Raw genomic sequence first — 21,115 nt, 5'->3', positions numbered from 1 at the left:
TCCTCCACTTTACTCTCAGTTATTACAAGATTCTCTAGCTTACTGCCAGAGTTGAATACACCTCTGGCATTCCTCTCGCTGAATAACTCATGTGTGAATGTTGATGCAAAATATTCATTTAGTTTGTTAGCTACCTAAGCAGGATCATCAACAGTTGACCCATCGATATCAAGTGGACCAATCTGATTCATCCCCTTCCTTCTAGTTTACATAAGTAAAGAACTCTTTGCTGTTTTTCTTTGCATCCCTTGCCAAAGATTTCTCGTAATCTGCCTTTGCCTGCCTAACTTCCTTTGTAACTTGGTTACAGATCAACTTGTTTCTATCAGAGGCTTCTGTGTCACGTGTTAATTTGTATATATCTCATGCATTTTTCTTCTCTGCCACATGTCTCATTAGTTCATCTGACATCCATTTAGGCCTAAACCTTGAACAATATTTCTTAGTTGGTATGTAAAGCCTAGTAGCTTCCAAGATAAGTTCTTTGAATGCTTCCTATTTTGAATTTGCTGTTGGTAACATCATCAGTTGGTCCCAATGTATGGAATTTAAATACTGTCTCAGTCCATCATAGTCGCCTTTACGAAAGCAATAACCCTTCCCTTTACCCCTAATGGTAGTTACCTCTTTGAGTAAATCCCACTTCGGCACACTGTGATCACTTCCACCTAGTGGTTCATTTATCTGCAGATTCTTAATGCATGAAGAATCACTACTGATAATCAAATTAAGAGTATTACTCCCTCTAGTTGCCTCCCGAACATGCTGATGTAGAAAACAATCATCCAATAAATCCACAAAAACCTTGCAGTGTGAGTGACCAGTCCCCAAATTCCAGTCAATATCTGGGAAATTAAAATCTCCCATTATAAGACTCTCTGATTTACTGGCCCACTCTATTTCCCTGTACAGTTTCTTATTATACTCATCAGAGTCATTAGGCCTATAGCACATTCCTACTCTCAATTTTGATCTCCCATGTGTTCCAATGAATGTGTTCTTCTTACATGTGTTCCAATGAACCAATACATAAGCTACTGGATTTCTGGGTGGAGACTAATCAAGGGTGAGGATATCCTAAAAGGATATGGATGGAGTACAGAAAGGGACACGGAGGTTTACACAGTTAGAAGGGACTTGAGCCAATATAGAAAAGAATGGCAATATGTTGCTTTGTTTGACCCTTTATCAATATAGTTTTATTTTTCTTATGAATAGCTTTCTTTGCATATTACTTCTGTATGTGTATTGTTGCTAAGAAATGCCAATTGCAAATTAATGCCTGCTAAATGCATTAAGAAATAAAAAATCACCATAGACCAGTGTATAATATTCTGCCTGACAGCATATATAGCACAGAACTCATCCAACGAAGTCAGTACCCACCATAGAATTGTAAAATGGGGCTTTTTTCCCCTCCTGTTGAAGCATAAATTTTATGCCATAGTGAAGGTATCAGAATAACATTCTAATCTTTTATGATAATGTAGAATGTTACTGTGATCCAGTCTTTGAATGCAAATACATTTGAGTCAGCTAATTTACTGTTTGTGGCAACCAAGTCTACCAGACGTTCTTTTATTTTCCGTGATAATACCAACATATGCGAGTGGAACTTTGAAATCCTTTTGGATTTGTGGAAAACAAGCCACTGTGATGAAAAGCACTGTTTCACTAAATGATAATCTGCACTTGGCTGAACACAATGGAGTCATGTAAACAATATTACAAAATCTCAGACACCTTCAATTTAAAAAAAAATTAAAGAATAATGGCTTTTAATGCGAGAACCACTCGTTATATTTTCTCATAATGCAGTCAATAAGAAATCTCTTCAGGATTTATTTCATCACACTGTCAAGGTCACTAGTGCAGGCACGTCGCCAGTAGTTGCACATGTGCAAAAACGGCATAAGAACGGCTATTCCCTCAATCAAGATGATCAGCCATATCAATGACAATCCCAATTACCTTGATCTGTTGTTATTCAGTGATAAATCAACCTTTCACATTTGCAGGAAAGTTAACAGACAACTGCCGCATTTGGGGTACGGAGAATCCTCACCAAGTGATCAAAAATGAAAGGGACACACCAAAATTCAATGAGTGGTTAGGAGTGCACAAAAATGGCATCATCGATCCATTTTTTTCCTTAGAGCCCACAGTGACGGGACACACTTACCTTGATGTGCTACAGATCTTTGGTGTTCCACAGATTCCCCCAGGTTTCGGCAAGATGGTGCTCCACCACATTTTCATTGAGATATTACCACGTTTTTGAACAACACTTTTCCTGGATGTTGGATTGAAAGAGGAGGCCCAACTGCCTGGCCACCTAGATCTCCGGATATAACTCCATTGGCCATTTTTGCATGAGGCTTTATTAAAGACTGTGTGTACCAAAGAAAAGTTCGGGATCTGGACGATTTGAACGCGAGTATCATTGAAGCAGTTGCTCTAATATCGCCTCAGATGCTGGAAAACATTTGGCAGGAATTCGAGTTTCGTTTTGACATCTGTTGAGCTACAAAAGGTGCCCACACTTTACTAGCCTTCATAAAAACTTGGTGACTTACTCTGTATAATAACAAAAAATATATTTTAATACACCTTCTAGATGCTGAGATACTGTATATGTGTGTGTTTTTGGATACCTCTAGCCCGGCCACCCTGTATTTCCCTGACAATTAAGTCACCAACAATAACTAGCTCCTGTGGGACCGACAAAATGGATCGCATTTTTTTCTTTTTAGGTTGGTCGCGTTACCAAAAAAAAAAAAAAAAAAAAATGGTTGAAAAATGCTGTTCTAATTAAAAGCATAGCTAAATTACTCGAACATGCAAACAGAAACTTACCACGGTCATTGTCTACTCTAAATTAAACAGGGATTAAAGATAACAAAAATTAAGAAAGGTTCCATTTAAAAAATGTTTTCATTCCTTAATATCTGCCACTACAGTAAAATCAATCTCACAGAGAAGTAAGACATGTTACTACTGATCCACGGAGTAGTAAACAACTGTGTACTGATCAATCTTATGGCAGCGCCCCCTTAGTTTTTTCAACACTTATGCGAATATTTTTATAGATTTTGGTTACGTCTATATAGATAAATATATGTGGAATTTTTAATAGGATGAATAGATTTATCGGTAAATCACTATCTAAATTCAGAAGCATCGGTTGTTAAACACGTCAATCAAGTCCCCTCTAAGGTGCTCTTAGTTTCCAACCTCTTCAACCCACATATTCTAAGTCTTTCCTCATATGGACGCGTTTTTGCCGATCTCACCAGGCGAGTTAGCCATCTTTGGACACTTTCGAGAAGAACGATATCTCTCTTTAGGTGCAGTCTGCATGCGTGACCACAGTATTCCAAGTGTGGTCTAACAATAATGGGATATATTGCCTTATATAATGGGATTATGACAACCTTATCTCTAATAGCGACTGTTCGATAAATGATCGATAGGACACCATGGGCTCTCCTTGCAACTAGTCTGCAATGCTCGGAGAACATCATATCTGACCATATCGTAATACCGAAGTCCCTTTCTCTACCACCGGATGTTTATCACTATACACACAAAAGTGTGTATAGTGACAACACACAAAACTGAAAGGAAAAAATGGTACCACATTTTTAGTGCCTAAAGTGAAGCGCGGTGGTGATTTCATCATTATCTGGGTTTACTTTTGTTGGTATGATGCAGTGGGTGACATCGCCAGAATTGAAGGAATTTCAGAAACTAAGGCTATAAAAACATTCTTTAATCTAATGCAATATCCTCTGCACTTTGTGGAATAAATTTTATATTACAACAAGACAATAACCGCAAGAACAGCTCTAAGCAGTGTAGGGACCTTTCAGCAACTAAACAATAGGAAGGGTAAATTTTCTTCTTATTATTATTATTTTATTTTATTATTATTAATTTTTTATTATTATCATTCTACTTTATTATTATTATTTTATTTATTGTATTATTTATTTTATTTATTTTTTTGGCTGGTGCAGCATAAGCCATAGGCTTCCTTGAACCATGTGACCATTACTAATACTATCTCTATACCAACCATAGAAATTTTGGTTTCGATCTAACAATTTTATTTTATTTTATTATTATTTTTTTGTTTTGTTTTGTTTTGTTTTCAGCGCTGAATGAAGTGAATGAAGGAACCACTGGTTCACAGTGATCACAATGTACTGATATGGGGATTACTTAAAAATCTAACTACCATCACGGCTAATTGGAAGGGCTTTTGCTTTCATAAAGGTCAATACTGGGGTCTCAGACAGTTTTTAAATTCTGTACGGTGGGATCAATTAATGATGTTACCAATGTTGAATTCTAAATGGGAAGCTTTCAGGGACTTAATCTTGGAGGTTACTATGCTTTTCATTCCAAATAAGAAATGCCTAAATGGATGTCAGATGAATTATTGAGGCTCGTTTCAGAGAAGTAAAATGTATGGGATGCATATAAATTATCAGGTGACACAGAAGCCTATGGCAGATATAAGCGTTGTCTGTAATTAAGTCATAAATGAGGTTAGGCAGGCGAAGGCAGATCACCAGAAATCCGTGGAAAAGGATGCAAAGAAAAGGGGATGAATCAAACAAAGGGGATTAATCAGATTGGTCCACTTGATATCGATGGGTCAACTGTTGATGATCCTGCTCAGGTAGCTAACAAACTAAATGAATATTTTACATCGACATTCACACAGGAGGAGTTATTTAGCGAGGGGAAAGCCAGAGGTGTATTCAACTCTAGCAGTAAGCTAGAGAATCTTGTAATAACTGAGAGTAAAGTGGAGGAAATTGTTGAAGATAAACACAAGAAAGGCACCCGAGGTGGATGGGATCTATCCAGTTATATTAAAGGAGGCAGCAAAGGAAGTAAGCAAACCCTTAGCCATAATTATGAGAGCTTCCTTGGACTCAGGGGAGGTACCCACAGACTGGAGATGTGCAAATGTCACCCCAATTCACAAAGGAGGATCAAAGGCTGACACAAGTAATTATAGACCTGTGAGTTTAACTTCTGTTCCAGGAAAATTAATGGAGGCACTAATTAAAGAAGCACTGCAGGATCATTTAGACAAGACTTCAGCTATAGCTCGGACACAGCATGGTTTTGTTAAGGGGAAGTCATGCCTGACCAATTTGATTGGATACTATGATGCAGTCACAAAGGAACTGGATGCAGGGAATAACTCTGATATTATATACTTGGATCTTAGAAAGGCTTTTGATACTGTTGCACATGGAAGACTGCTGCACAAATTGGAGCAGTGTGGCATTGGAGGCAAATTGCTGCTGTGGATAAAGGGGTGGCTGAGGGGGAGAAGACAGAGAGTGGTAATCAATGGACACTGCTCGTCGTGGGCTGATGTTATTAGTGGAGTCCCTCAGGGCTCAGTGTTGGGTCCATTATTGTTTTCTGTATTCATAAATTATATTGATGAGGGTATATCAAGCTTAATCTCGAAGTTTGCAGACGATACAAAGGTTGGCAGGGTTGTCAAGAACACTACTGACACTATGCTGCTGCAACAGGATCTGGAAAGGTTGAGCAGATGGGCTTAGAGGTGGCAAATGAAGTTTAACATTGACAAATGTAAAGTACTATACATGGGAAACAGCAACCCCAGAGCAACGTATCAACAGTGTGGTACAACACTTAAGGTGGTAGAAAATGAAAAAGACTTGGGAGTAATTGTGCAGTCAGATATGAAGTTCTCTGAGCAGTGCAGACGGGCTGCAAGAGTAGCTCATGGTGTATTGTCAATGATATATAGGACTTTTTCTAGCAGAGATAAGGAGGTGATTATTCCCTTGTATAAGGCAATGGTCAGGCCACACCTAGAATACTGTATACAGGTCTGGAGGCCTCATTTCAAGAAGGATGTAGAGCTCCTGGAACGAGTACAGAGAAGGGCAACAAGATTAGTGAATGGAACAAAGGGGTGCTCTTACGAAGAAAGGCTTAAGTTTTGCAAATTACAGTGTCTGGAGACTAGGCACCAGCGAGGTGATCTGATTGAGGTGTATAAGGCCTTGAATGGTTTGAGCATGCTCAATGCTGGTGGGATTCTTCCTCTCGCTCAGAATAATCACTTGAGAGGGCATAAATTCAAATTGAGGAAAGACAGATGTAGGATAGTCGTGCGGAAATTTGCCTTTAGCCAGCGGGTGGTTGGTTGGTGGAACAGACTTCCATCCCTTGTCGTGAAAGTTGATAGCCTAAATAAGTTTAAGGCTCAACTGGACAGGTATTTTGAACGAACAGAGGGGTGAAGTGGAAGTGGGTTTTTTTTTTTTTTTTTTGGCTGATGCTGGATAAGCTTGCTTTCTTGCATCAAATGCCTCTACTACTGCTAATGCTAATGCTAAAAAACACAAAGGGTTCTTTACTAATGTAAACTCTAGAAGGAAAGGGATGAAAGAGATTGCCCCACTTAACATAGATGGGTTGACTATTGATGATCATGCTCAGGTAGCTGATAAACGGAACGAGTATTTTACATCTACATTCACACATGAGGAGTTATTCAATGAGGGCAATGCGAGAAGTTTATCAAACTCTAAGAGAAAGCTGAATGATTTTGCAATAACTGAGAGCAAAGTGGGGGAGAAATTTCTGAAGTTAAACATAAGGGAAGCACCTGGGGTGGATGGGATCTATCCCTTATATTAAATGGGGCAGCAAAAGAATTAAGTAAATCCTTAGCCATAATTATGGGAGCTTCTTTGGGGGAGTCCCCATGGACTGAAGGTGTGCAAATGTATCACCAATTAACAAAGCGGGATCAAAAGGTGACACAAGTAACTATAGACCTGTTAGTTAACTTGTGTTCTGGGGAATAAAACGGAGTCACTGGTTAAAGAAGCCTTGCAGGATCACTAGACTGCAGTAATAGTTAAGACATAGCATGGATTTGTTAAAGGGAAGTCTTGTCTGACTAATTTGATTGGTTACTATGATGTGGTCACAAAGGAACTGAATTTCAAAAATAATTTTGATGTCATATACTTGGATTTCAGGAAAGCTCTTGATACTGTTGCATAGGGAAGACTGTTGTTGAAATTGGAGAGGTATGGCATAAGGGTAAATTGCTACAATGAATAAAAGGATAGTTGAGTGGAAGACGAGAGAGGGTGGTAATAAATGGACACTGCTCTTCGTGGACTAATATTATTAGTCTAGTTCCCCAGGGTTCGGTGCTGGACCAATTGTTGTTTTGTGTATTCATCAATGATATTGATGAAGGTATATCAGGATTAATGTCCAAGTTGCAGATAATACAAAGGTTGGCAGGGTTTTGTTAACGACAGTAAAGACAGTATGCTACTCCAATTGGATCTAGATAAGTTGGGCAAATGGGCTGAGAAGTGACAACTGAAGTTTAACATTGACAAATGCAAAGTCCTGCATATGGGTAGCAATAACTCAACAGAAACGTACTAACTGTGTGGTGCTACACTCAGGGAAGTCGAAAGTGAAAAAGATCTGGGGGTAATTGTGCAGTCAAATATTACGTTCACTGAGCAGTACAGATGGGCTGCCAGGGCATGTCATGGAGTCTTGTTAATGTTATATAGGAATATTGCTAGCTGGAACAGGGAGGTGATTATCTCGTTATACAAGGGAATGATCAGGCTACGCCTAGAGTACTGTGTACAGATCTGGAGGCCTCATTTTAAGAAGGATGTAGAGTTGCTAGAACAAGTACAAAGAAGGGCAACAAGATTTGTGAGGGGTACAAAGGGGTCTCTTGCTCTTACCAAGAAATGCTTAAGTTCTGCAAATTGCAGCGCATGGAGAGTAGGCACCTGCGTGGTGATCTGATTAAGGTGTAGAAGGCCTTGAATGGGATGAGCAAGCTGAATGCTGATGGGATTCTTCCTCTTGCTCGGATTAAGAACATGAGGGGGCATAGATTCAAATTGAGGAAAAAGAGTTGAAGAATAGATGTGCGGAAATTTGCCTTTAGCCAGCGGGTAATTGATTGGTGGAACAGACTTCCATCTTTTGTTGTGGAAGTTGATAGCCTAAATAAATTTAAAGCCGAGCTAGACAGGCATTTGGAACAAATGGAGTGGTGAAATAAGAGGGTTTTTTTTTTTTTTTTTGGCTGATGCTGCATAAGCTTGCTTTCTTGCATCGTATGCCTGTGTTAATGGATTAAGTGGAATACAGATCAGTCATTCGCTTCCTCTTTCTGCAAGGAAAAACGCCCAAAATACATCAGGAAAAAATGGTATATATATATAAAAAAACAAAAAATTCGAACGATGGATTCTCCATTTTATAAATTTCATGTATTATTGCAAAACACTCTAGAATCATTTAAAATATTTTTTAATATTGAAACAATACTTTCTAGAATCGTCCACAACATTTTACCATATACAGAGGGCCTCTACACCTCTTGATTATATATAAATTTCTTAAATGTTATTTAAATTTTTGTATATATAATAGAAAATATTTTAATAAAAATTAGTAAACAAGGGTTTCTGTTGTAAGAAAAACCTTGAAATTCAAGAAAAATGAAACGTTATTCCAAACTTTTAGGCAGAAATGTATGTCAATGAATAAAAGTCTGATTAGTGAGTTGTCAAAGTGCATTTGATTTTTACATGCTGATTTGTGAGAGCCCCACTCAATGATGTATAGCATATTTATTCGTCTGAATTATAGTAAAGAGTATAAATGTGCAAAAATAGTTGTAATTTTAATAAACAGTAATTGTCATTTTAATAAATAGGTTTGATATCGCAATATGCATGTGGTATAAAACGACTCCATCGCCTTACTTAACTCTAATTTCTGAATAAAAATTAAAGTTTAGAATAGACCTCAAGGGATGTGATCGGTAAAATAAGGACTTTTGGGAACTCTTATGTGTCGAATGACTTCAAGAGTGATTTAAGGATGGACGAATTTTGGAATGAACGAAGCCACGTTTATGTGATCGCCCGTTGGCTTTCGGAAAAATTCGCTATTTTAATAAATTTTTCATATGCTTTTTTCGTTCGAAATTTCCTATTATCGTATTTTCCGAGATTCCGCCTACCACAAACATGGGTGTTACCTGTGGAGGTTGATAAATTACGTTACGAACTCTTTAGACATTGTAAGTGAAATTCAACACAATAAACCTGCACGTTATCAGTAGATTGCTACTGTAATCAAACTAACTATCAGTAGATAGTTAGTTTGTTGGTTGTTGTAGGTGGATCACCAACTAAGGCCATATTGTGCTGTATCTAATATGTCTGTAAATTGCTTGTGTTCTCTGGTTGATTCGCTGTTGCTGGACGAAAAACCCTAGTTTGCGAGATAAAATATCATGCTCCGGTTGCGTGAGACCGACTATTTCATCCACTATGATACCTTTGCTGGTATCACATTGGATATGATCACGGTTCTCCTACCTCGAGTGAAAAATTCCCAGGCTCGAATCCCTTCGAGAATGCAAGAATTTTCATTGGTTTCTTTCACATGACTCATATGGTCGCAGGTAATGGTTTTTCATTCAGCAAGCCGAACACAGAATACAAGCAATACACTGTCGCCATATAACCTTAGTTGCTTTACTGCTCAACACACATACAGACGTATTCTGTTTGTAGTGTTGCCCAGATCATCAATGACCCGGCTGCTGTACTTCAGCCCAGACCGATTTTGGTACAGTACTGGCTAGTACAAAATTTCTTTAAGAAAATAATTTTATCTTGGGGTAGACTAAGACGGAGCCTGTATATCTGATGGTCAAGGGCCTAAGCTAGTGGACTTAAAAGTTTACTTTTAATGATAAAAATGATATGTTAGAATGTAAAATGAGGTTATTATTTTTTAAAATTTCTTTAAAATAAAACTTGAAAATTACTTTTTTATTCTATGCCCTAATGATCTCAAAAAAAAAAAAAAAAAAAAATATATATATATATAATTTATAAAGTTCCAGAGATATGTCTCCAAATAAAGGAGAATAAATATCTGAATTAGAGTAGATTTGTAACGTCATCGTAGTGTTTTAAATAAAACGGTAATAAATATATGGCCCTCGTGGGTAGCACAGTTGGTGGAATCTCCGTACTCTCCACTGCGAATGGAAAAAACCCGAGTTCGGGTCCCGTCGATAACATGAAGAATATTTATGGGGACTTTTTCACGTCGTTGTCAGTCCGTCTCAGGCAGCACGGTTTTTTCTCCCAGAAACGTGGCTTTTTGTATAGTAAACAGAAAATCGATCATAGAACACACAATTTGAAAATAATAGACACGGAGCTGTATGGCCTTAGTTGCCGATGCTCCTAAAACCCTATTACAACAAGAACAATGAAGTTACTGTAGAGAGCGTTTTGTTCTCAGAAATATTTAACCCCGGGGCTCACATCTGGTGAGTATGGGCTTGGCAAACCCAGGGTCCTGAGCTAGATATCATCATTCTTCTCTTTCTTGGTGATGCCTTTCTACTTCTCTCTCTCTCTCTCACACACAGGGGGCAACTCGGGGAATTTTTTTTTTTTTTTTTGGCTGGTGCAGCATAAGCCTCAGGCTTCCTTGTACCATATGGCTAATAATAATAATAAAAATATACTCCACAGATTACAAAATTTCAGCATAACATACATGCTTTTTTGGTATTCTTAATGAATTTAAATCATTTTAATCAAAGTTTGAAAATAATACCGTTTTTTTTTTCCCCTAGTTACCCAGACCATTTAATTAGATCTGAAAATAAATAATAGTATCAAGTAATAAATAATAATGATATTCTGCTTATTTTTCAAAGCCTCCATATGTTATCTGAAATTTTAAAGCTTCAAACCAAGAATGTTTTAACTTATTTACAACAGAAAGAAGAAACATGCTCCAATTTATTAGGTTGCTGCAACAGCATTCTGAATTATTCGTTTAGAAAGAAAAAATATATTTTTTTCTTATTCTCCCACAATAATCTGATAACAAATTAAGTTTTTTTTTTGTTAGTTTTTGACGCATCGGCTTCTGTGACCATATTGCACCTCCCATGGTTTTAGAATTTTGTACTCTGATCCAAGCCCGAGGCGGAATTCGAACTCGCGACCTTTTGAGTTGTCAGGCAGGCATTTTACTAACCCGGCCGGCAACAAATTACGTAGCGCTTTGCCATTAGTATTAGCCATATGGTGCAACCAGTGGCGGATTCAGGGTAGGGGCACGTACCCCCCCCTGTCATTTTTCGGAAAATAAACACTAATCGTGTAAATTCCCTTTAGCTACAAAAATATATTTTTTTTCATTGTTAACATAGGATTTTATTGTAGCTCAGCTATTTTTAAACTGACTACAGTTGGCAACATTGATGCTAATGTGATTGTCATTCTAGTGCACAAAATGGTACCCCTCCTGGTATTTTCTGGATCTACCACTGGGTGCAACAAAGCCTAAGGCTTTCCCTGCAACAGCAAAAAAAATAATAATAAAAAATAAAATAATAATAAAAAAACTAAAATAAAATAAATAATACAAGAAATGCAAATAGACAATCTATGCACTTGCCTTATCCTGCAGGTTCAGCTGACCTTGGAATTTTTCCAAACTGTTAGCCTCTAACACCCATGTTTGTAACTTATAACTCGCTGGCTAAAAAAATTCCTACAATCCAGTCTAAATGTCTCTTCCTGTAACTTGAATTTATGGCCCGTAGTTCTACAATCATTTAAAACCGTGAAAATTTCCTCCTCATTCATTTTACTTTGCCATAGATGTGCGGAAATTTCCTTTTAACTAGCAGGTGGTTGATAGTTGGAACAAACTTCCATCTGTCGTGGTGGAGGTCGACAACTTAAATAATTTCAAGGCTGAACTAGACAAGCATTTGGAATGAATGGGTGGGTAAAATGGGAGGTTTTTTTTTTTTTTTGTTTGGCTGATGCTATATATGCTTGGTTTCTTGCATCATATGCCTCTACTAATGCCTCTCAGAGCCTTAAACACCTCAATCAAGTCTCGTGTAAGGTGCTTAGTTTCCAAGCTCTGCAACCCACATATGGAAATCTTTCCTCACATGGATTCCCTTTTGCCGAATTCACCAGGCAAGTTACCTGTCTTTGGACGCTTTCAAGAAGCTCGATGTCTTTTTTTTAGGTACGGTCTACATAAATTGAATGCGATTAAATGGGATCATGATGTCCTCATCTGTACTAGCAAATGTTCCTTATCTCTACTAACAAACGTTCGACATTTGCTTATCTCTACTAACAAACGTTCATTAGGACACCACAGGCCTTCCTGGACTGAAAGTTATCCTATAGAGAGCATTTCCACCGCCCTCTATAGAATAACTTTAAAAACATAGAGAAATGGGCTCTAAAAAACACAGAGAAACTGAACCCCTCAGCAGCACTCAGGTTGTACCTTCACGACTTACACAAATACATAGTGAAATGAATTCTATTTAATTTAGAAGTAGATAAAATATCAAATTTATTTCTTCATATTATGACCTATAGAAATTTGAAGAACAGATGCACTTAGCATACAGTACACAGCTTGGCAAGACTGGAATTTTTTTTTTTTTTTATCCTATTTAAATGCGAAATTATAGTAAAAACGAGTTAAACTTATCGACATTTCCATGAAAAATGGCATGATAATTATAGTCACTTAAAAACTTTCAAAGGCTAAAATTGGGAACTTACTATATTCAAGTTAAATTTATACATTCTAATTATCCAAGCATGCAAATTTTATTTGTAAACATAACACATCACAAAAGTTCTATCTTGGAATGAAGTACTGCAATAAGGGAATACAGTTGAGTACCCCATGTTTGGCAGGTCAGACTGGCATGAGTTCATGGCAGCTCTGACTTAGTATACATATACAGGGTTGTTAAAATTAAAGTATCCCTATGGGGCTCTGGAGCGAGTTCTGAGGCTCGTATTGAAGAGAAATTTGGACAGCAGGTACACTAAAGAATGCGCTTGCCATTTACTGCGGAAAAAAATCAGTTACAAAATTTGTCACTGTATGGCACATAACTTACGTTATTTGCATAATCGTGTATATCGTTTACCCCATGAGTTGGCAATATATCTGCACTGCTCAGAGAATTTCATATCTGACTGGATGATAACCCCTTTTTCATTTTCCACTTGCCACAGCACTACCCAGCTCTACTGTACTGCAAAGCAGTCTCTTCAAAATCATACAGATGTTTGCTTACATTACAGCAGCAATGCCATTGTTGCAAGAAAAGGTGCTATTAGTGAAGCTGTACAATCAAAACAGCAACAATGCAGCTATCAGAGATTCCAGCATCAGAAGTGCATAAGGTGTGGACCTGTTTGTGTTGTCCGCAAATTGATTGTGAAATTTGAAGTGACAGGACATCTTGGTGTTCAACCAGGTAGAGGTCGAAAACAAATGGACTCCTCTTGTGTCGAAGTGTGACTATGGCTGTCGTGGACTTATCAAGTCAATCTCCATGCGGTAGCACATGCATGCTAGCTGTTTTTCGTGAAGTGGACATGCCGTATTCCACTGTAAGGCTAGTAATGAGTCAGGTATTGCAGTAGTTCTTACAAGATGCATGCTACAGCAGCTAAAGCACGGTGGTGCAGTTATTCATTTCACATATACACTTCAGTTTCTGGTGCGAATGACAGTGGATATCACTTGGCCATGGAACATCCTCTGGAGTGATGAAGCCCACTTTTGCTTAAATGGACAAGTGAATATGCACAACTGTCGCATTTGGGCAACAGAAAACCCTCCAGTTATCCAAGAGGTCCCGTTGCATTCTCCAAAAGTGAGTGTGGTATTATGGCCAGATTCATGATTGGGCCATATTTTTTTGAACAGGTAACACTGACTGGCCCCACACCTGTTCCGTCACCAAACAGCGATATTAAGAAATGTTGGCAAATTTCGCAATACCAGAGCTGCAACATGGGTGCCTTCAGGATACCATATTCATGCAAGATGGTGTGCTACACCACATCCACTGCTGTGTCCAAAGATTGCTAAGGCAACACTTTACAGACGAACGGGTAATCAGCCGTTGTTTCCAGATATCTTGGCCACCCCGATCACCGGACCTCACCCCATGTGACTTCTGGTTGTGGGGTTTTTTGAAGAACCAGGTGTATTGGGAAGGATGTCAAACTACGGCAGATCTGGACAGCATCCGTCATATACTGGCTATTCCAGTTGACATGTTATGTTCTGCTGTGGAAAATGCTGTTCTTCGAATGGAAACTGTTGTTGACCAAAATGGAGGACACATTGAACAATTGTACCACTGTTCAAGTGATTTGTATAGCATCAAGTAGTGAGAAATTTTGTAATTTTTTTTTTTCCACTAAATGTCGAGTGCATTCTTTATTGTATCTGTTGTCCAAATTTTATCTTCAGTATGAGCCTTAGAACTCACTCCAGAGCCCTCTACATAGGGATACTTTAATTTTAACAACCCTGTAAATCAGAATGATGGCAAAGAGAAACACATTCAAATTATGAAAGCTGAGGAACATTTTCTCATTACTTAACTTTCTATACATTAAAATAATTTTCCTCCTAGTGATATTTATTCAGCCAATAGAAGAAGAGCGACGAGGGTTACGTGGTAATACATAACAAATACGTAATAGAAGCTTGTTTAACTGTGGTAAAACAAGCTTCTGTTTCAGCACAATCATGCTAGATAAACCTCGTGCACATGCCTTGTTTATCTAGCATGACCACGCAGTACCATTCTTGATTTCCATATGTAACGTATTTATGTATTCATAGATGAGGAACACACACACACACACACACACACACACACACACACACACACACACACACACACACACACACACACACACACACACACACACACACACACACAGTGTCGAAGGATTCTGTAAGTATTTTTGTTATTTTATCACAAGAAGCAAGTGCAGTGAGCAGGGGCAGAAGCCCCCTAGTAATTCATTAAGAATTTAGAACTTAATTTGGAAGAGACAGGACTGTACATCGTGATGAACTCTTGCAATCTTAACAACAAAAAAAATTTACTCATATGCTTCCTGATAATTATGTTCCATTTTCTACCTCTACTCAAAAAATAATGGTGCCTACAGGTGAGAGGGACAAAAATAAAATAGTTTTAAGGTTTGGTTAAAAATTCCAAATAGTTTGAGGAAAACTCCAAAAATTAGCTACCATTGTAAAAAGAATTAATAACAGCCTAATACATTTCTTTCCCTCTCTCAATATATATAGCATATCGTCTATTTTGGGCAAGATGATACCTGAAAAAAAAAAGAAGTCTTTTGTTCTGGTCTCTGATAAAGACCTTTACAGCTTGCCTGAGGTCATCATGGTTTGAAAAATGTTAGCCACATAGCTGTTGATTCAGATTTCTGAAGAAATGATCAGTGGGGCCAGGTCTAAACTGCATGGCAGGTGGTTTAACTACTAGAATTAGCAATCTCTCAGAGTAGTAACTGCTTCATGGAATTTCTGTATAGGAGCAGCATCATGAAGAAGCATGACACCTTGTAAGTTTCCTTTTCTCTGTTTATGTCTCCACTTTAATTTTTTCAATTTTTGGTATGTAGTCTGTAGAAACAATTCCGTGCATATCTGAAAAAATGGTGGCTATTATTTTCCCACACAGGGTTGTCCTGAATTTTTCAAGTGGTGATAATTCATGGTGTTTCCATTGTTTCCAGATCCCAGCGGTGAAACCATGTTTCTTTCAAGAATCTGTTAGAATTCTTGAAAGACCTCCCCTCTCCCCTTGTAAATCTACTTAATCTATGTGTAAATTTTCCTCAAAAATTTGAGCTCTACACTGTTTCTGAAGAGGTGAGAGAATTCCTGGAACCCAATGAGAACTGATGTTTTGACATAGTCAAATGTTTGTGGAGGTTGGTCAGTACTGACTTCTCAAATATTAAATTCTCTAGCAATCGTAGACACTAACAGCGTTTAATAACTAGAATAATCAATTTTGTGCAAATTCTGTATTTGTTACTTCTACTGACTGTCCAGAGCATGTTTATCTTCTATGGGTTCTTGACCTTGTTTAAATTGCTTAGACCAAAATCTTAACTGGTATTCAGAAGGAACAGCATATACAGCTTCCACATGTCCACGAATAACTTCGGATCTATTCCCTTCTCTCAAATATTTGATGATGGCCTGATCTTTCAACTCTTGTTTTCTTTCGAGTTTGCAACTTTAAATCTCTTCTATACACCACTATAATGAGCTGAACCTGCACAAAGGAGATGCAGACATCTGTGAAACAATGACAAAATTAATTTTATATATCAAGCACATGTATCAGTCAAGGTAGATAACATATTGAACATCCCGTTCAGTATCACAACAATTCGTCTGAATTTGATACCAGACTTCTCTGATTACTACTGACGAATGTTCTTAGAGATGCTACTTATTATATAGTGGACATAGTGCACCAAATTTCAGACTCAAAATATCAAATGAACATCATCATATCATAAGTTTCAAAAATTGCAATGCCCATTTGTTGAGTACTGTGAAGACTCTTTGTATAGATATTTATAAAACAAAGTTCATTGTATCAATAAAGAAAAAAAAAAAGCCAGGTTATGATAATTACTGGATCATGGAATCAGGTTTCAGAGTTCCCATCTGTAATTTTATTGGTTTTGAACTGCGATAATGAAAATGTTTTGACACATTTCTCAAGAGAAAGATTTAAGTATGAGATTTTAAATGTCGTTTCATATTGGATGATTGTGAAAATGCACTTCCACATATTTCACAAGTGAAGGGTTTCTCATGAGTGTGAACTACTAAATGTTTTTTCAGATTTCCAGGCCAGGAAAATGATTTTGAACATATTTCACAAGAAAACGGCTTCTCCTTAGTGTGAACTAATAAATGTGATTTTAGGTCATATGATTTTGAGAATGCCTTGCCACATAACTCACAAGTGAATAGCTTTTTTTGAGTGTGAACTAATAAATGCCTTGTTCGAAAACCAGATGTTGAGAATGCTTTGCCACATATTTCACAAGAGAAAGGTTTGTCTGGATTATGAACTAATGAGTGCAATTTTAGTTCACTTGACCTTGAAAATGTTTTGCCACATATTTCACAACAGAAGAATTTTTCATGTGTGTGAACTAATAAATGTCCCTTTAGATGATCTGATCGTGAAAATGCCTTGCCACATATTTCACAACAGAAGAATTTTTCATGTGTGTGAACTAATGAATGTCCCTTTAGATGAGCTAATCGTGAAAACGCCTTGCCACATATTTCACAACAGAAGAATTTTTCACGTGTGTGAACTAATAAATGTCCCTTTAGATGATCTGATCGTGAAAATGCCTTGCCACATATTTCACAAGAGAAAGATTTTACTTGAGTATGAACTAATTGATGTCGCTTTAGATTATCTGAATTTGAAAATGCCTTCTCACATACTGTACAAGCGAAAGATTTTTCACAAGTGTGAACTAAGAGATGTTCTTTCAGATCACTTAACTGTGAAAATGCCTTGTCACATGTTTCACAACAAAAGGATTTCTCATGATTGTGAATTAAAAGATGCGATTTTAAAGTACTAGTTTGTGAAAATGATTTTCCACATATTTCAAGAGGGAAGGGTTTCTGTGCTTCTGTTATTTTGTATGGTAGAAGACTTTCTTCTTGTAAAACAGCTTCAAGTTTAATTTCATTAGCATACATCTTTGGAATGCAAATTTCCGATCAAATTAGAGGCAATTCCCATTGATATGGTTATTTTAAAAATAAATTTTGCTAATGCATTTGCTCTAGACATCTGCTTCCATTTTACTTCACTTAACGGATTGTTTGGCCACTGTGTTGAGTCTGAAAAAAATAAAGAAAATATACATTATTCAATTATAACAAAATTACATAGTTCATACAACAAAAGTGCCTATTCAACTTTGAATAAAAAAACTGGCATATATGAACATCAAGTAATCTGAAACAACTGGCAGTACACACTGAGGTATTTACCAGTTTCCATGTTGAAATTTGACAATAAACTTATGAATTTCCTTTCTACTTTTAAAAAATTAATAACCCAAACTTTAGGTTGATTGAAAAGTGGGTTTTTTTGCATCATAATTGGCAAATGTGGGAGGTCCTTTAAACAATAAAAAAGTTAGTTTGAAATTTGATCACCAGGGGCATGCAAAATGACTAATTTAGAAAAGTAAGACGAAAGTAAATTTCAAACTAATCTTACTGTCAATAAAAGCTCTACATGTTGATCATTATTTTCAAATAAGTAGTCATGATGGGACACTTTTTCACAGCTGTCTTCAAAATTTCCAATGGCATGTTCATTATCTCCCAAAGGATTGCATTCTTCAAATCTGAAAGAGCTGTTGCACTTCAATCAGTTATTTGAATCACTTCTTTATGATACTCACTGACAACCACTTCTACACTTGGGAGTTACGTAGCCTTCTTCAAAATGCCTTACAATATTTAATATAGTTCTTTAACTAGGTGGCCTAGACACAATTTAATACCATTATTGTAATAAAGTTTAATTAAGAGTGGTTTAGACATTTAATATTAACTTTGGACTTGGCAGCTTAAGTTGTTCTTTAAGCCTTTTTTAAACTTGACAATGAAGAATAAGAATAAACCATTCAAATTCTCTAATCCCAGTCTTTCCTTTTTATAACAGGTGCAAAAGCAGATTTGTTCATTGGAGTTTGGATAAAATAAAAGTGGGGCGAATGAGATAGTTTAGACCAGTGCTACTCAAACTGTGGCCCATGGACCACAGCTGGTCCAGAAACTTTTTGTTACCAGTCCACAAAAAATTGAAAATCAGTTGCAGATGTTAACCAGTCTGCGACGATTTGCCCATTACCGGTTTGCGATGGTTTATATTTTACAAACGTACTGATCCGCGATGGATTGGAAATAAAAGAAACTGGTCCTTCACCACAGATAGTTTGAGAAGCACTGGTTTAGACATATACAGAGAAGGGGTTCAGGAACAAATACAAAGGCTCCTGGATTTCTGGGTGGAGACTATGCAAGGGTGGGGATAACCTAAAAGGATATGGATGAAGGGCAAAAAAGAACATGGAGGAGCACAGAGTTAGAAGAGACTTGACCAAAGATAGAAAGGAATGGCAATACGTTGCTTTTGTGTACTTTTTTCATGATAGTTTTATCTTTCTTATGCCTTCTTTGCTTGCATATTGTTACTAAATGCCTGAAAAATTCATTAGGAAATAAAAAATCATCAGGACCAGTGTATAGTTTTCTTCCTGGTAGCATGCGTAGCACAAAACTCTCACCCAACTATGTCAGTAGCCTCTCCACCCAGCTCCATTTCATAGAATTGTAAAACGTGGTTTTTCTCCCCTGTTGCTGAAGTAGAAATGTTACTGCCATAGTGAAGATATCAGAATAACATTCTGGCCTTTTGTGATAATGTAGGTTGTTACTGTGACACCTTCTTAGAATGCAAATACACTGGAGTCTACTGATTAACTGTTTGCGGTCACAAAGTTTATCAGAATTTATCTTATTTTTCATGTACTTGGTTGAATGGAGCCATGTGAACTTGAATGCATACTGTTACTAAATAATGCCTGCTAAATTCATTAGGGAATAAAAAAAAATCACCAGGACCAGTGTATAGTTTTCTTCCTGATAGCATGCACAGTAGAAAACTCTCATCCAACTACGTCATTAGTCCCCCCCAGCTCCATTTCATAGAATTGTAAAACGTGGCTTTTTTTTCCCTACACAACCTCACAGGCCCACTCAACTTAAAAAAAAAAAAAATTAACAACAACATAAAACAATAAAAAAGCCCAGCACATACAAGCTTACAGACAGTATTAAGAAGGTATGAAAAAAAATAAATAAATAAAATAATAATAACAAAAAACCTATTAACCCCTAACTAGTGAGTCACCAGAATTAAATATTTTCCCACAGGGCCTGTCAAATGATGCAATACTATGGCCAGGTTAAAGTTTGAGTGAACTGAGTTTATATACATATGTAGTTTCAGTCATATATATAAATTGCTTCATCACAAACAAAATAATCCCGAAGAGGTTGTTGGGTAATAATCCAAAAAAGAAAAGCTATGCTATTTTCAAAAACTATATTATGTTAACAGTTTTTTTCACTTTTTCGATTTTTAAAGATGGGATGAATCAATGGAGTGGTATACCTGCTGTGCATTAAGAGTTATAAATTTATGCATTCTACTGCTATATCAACCAGAAGCTCTTTCTGTTTCAAAAAATTGCATGTTTGGTTCATAAACATTCAACTTATTTGGTGAGTTCACATTAGGAAAACATCCCTTGCCTTGCATCACATCATTGCTACATGATTTCATTCCAAAATAAGCTCTAATAATGGCTGCTCATGTGACTCATTATGTAACATAAATTATTTCAATGGTCATTGATTCACAGGCATTTCCTTATTCCTATGGGTATTGTAAATTTTAATACTCATATCAAGCTATTAGTGGAAATATACAACTTGCATACTACCTCTACTGTGTGTGTGTTTATGTATGTGTGCACGGATGCATACACAGGGCTATTACAAAAAAACCAAATATTTTAAAAAATTTGAGTAATATTTATTGAGTATTATCAAAATACAATAACAAAAATTGCATTCCTTGAAAGGGTTAAAAAAAAATTAAAAATGAGATCAACTTTTATGTTCCTCCCCTGCCAAATGATCTGCAGGAACTCTAAAACACAATGTGTTGTGTTGTGAAATCCATCCATTGAATCAGAGACTTTACACAAATTTTTGGATAAGTCTGCAAATGATTTGGGCACAGTCATGGTTACCTGGGAATATTAGACTGAATACTTCTAGGTTACAATTTTCACTTAATCCTTTCAAGAAATATAATCCTGGTTTTTATTTTATTTAGTTTACCCATAATTTGTTTTTTTAAAGTATTCAATTCTTTTGCAATAAGCCTATATATGTAGAGTAAAATTAAATATGCATTAACATCATTCATTAAAACAGATAGCTAAAATTGCACCAGTGTATTGAAGCAGAGAAGCTAAATATCTAG

The 21,115-nt window shown here is 36.7% G+C and overlaps 1 protein-coding gene across 1 annotated transcript; it reads right to left on the bottom strand.

The window, feature by feature from the left end:
* Positions 1-16,743: 16,743 nt before the first annotated feature.
* Positions 16,744-17,742, bottom strand: LOC150075567 (uncharacterized). Its single transcript, XM_090388555.1, has one exon. It carries the CDS (start codon positions 17,740-17,742, stop codon positions 16,744-16,746), a length of 999 nt encoding a protein of 332 aa, XP_090244681.1.
* Positions 17,743-21,115: the final 3,373 nt, after the last annotated feature.

The sequence above is a fragment of the Mastigoproctus giganteus genome, chromosome 14, assembly GCF_048544385.1.
Source record: "Mastigoproctus giganteus isolate SK-2022 chromosome 14, ASM4854438v1, whole genome shotgun sequence".
Classification (NCBI taxonomy): Eukaryota; Metazoa; Arthropoda; class Arachnida; order Uropygi; family Thelyphonidae; genus Mastigoproctus; species Mastigoproctus giganteus.
This window is presented reverse-complemented; position numbering and strand designations above follow the sequence as displayed.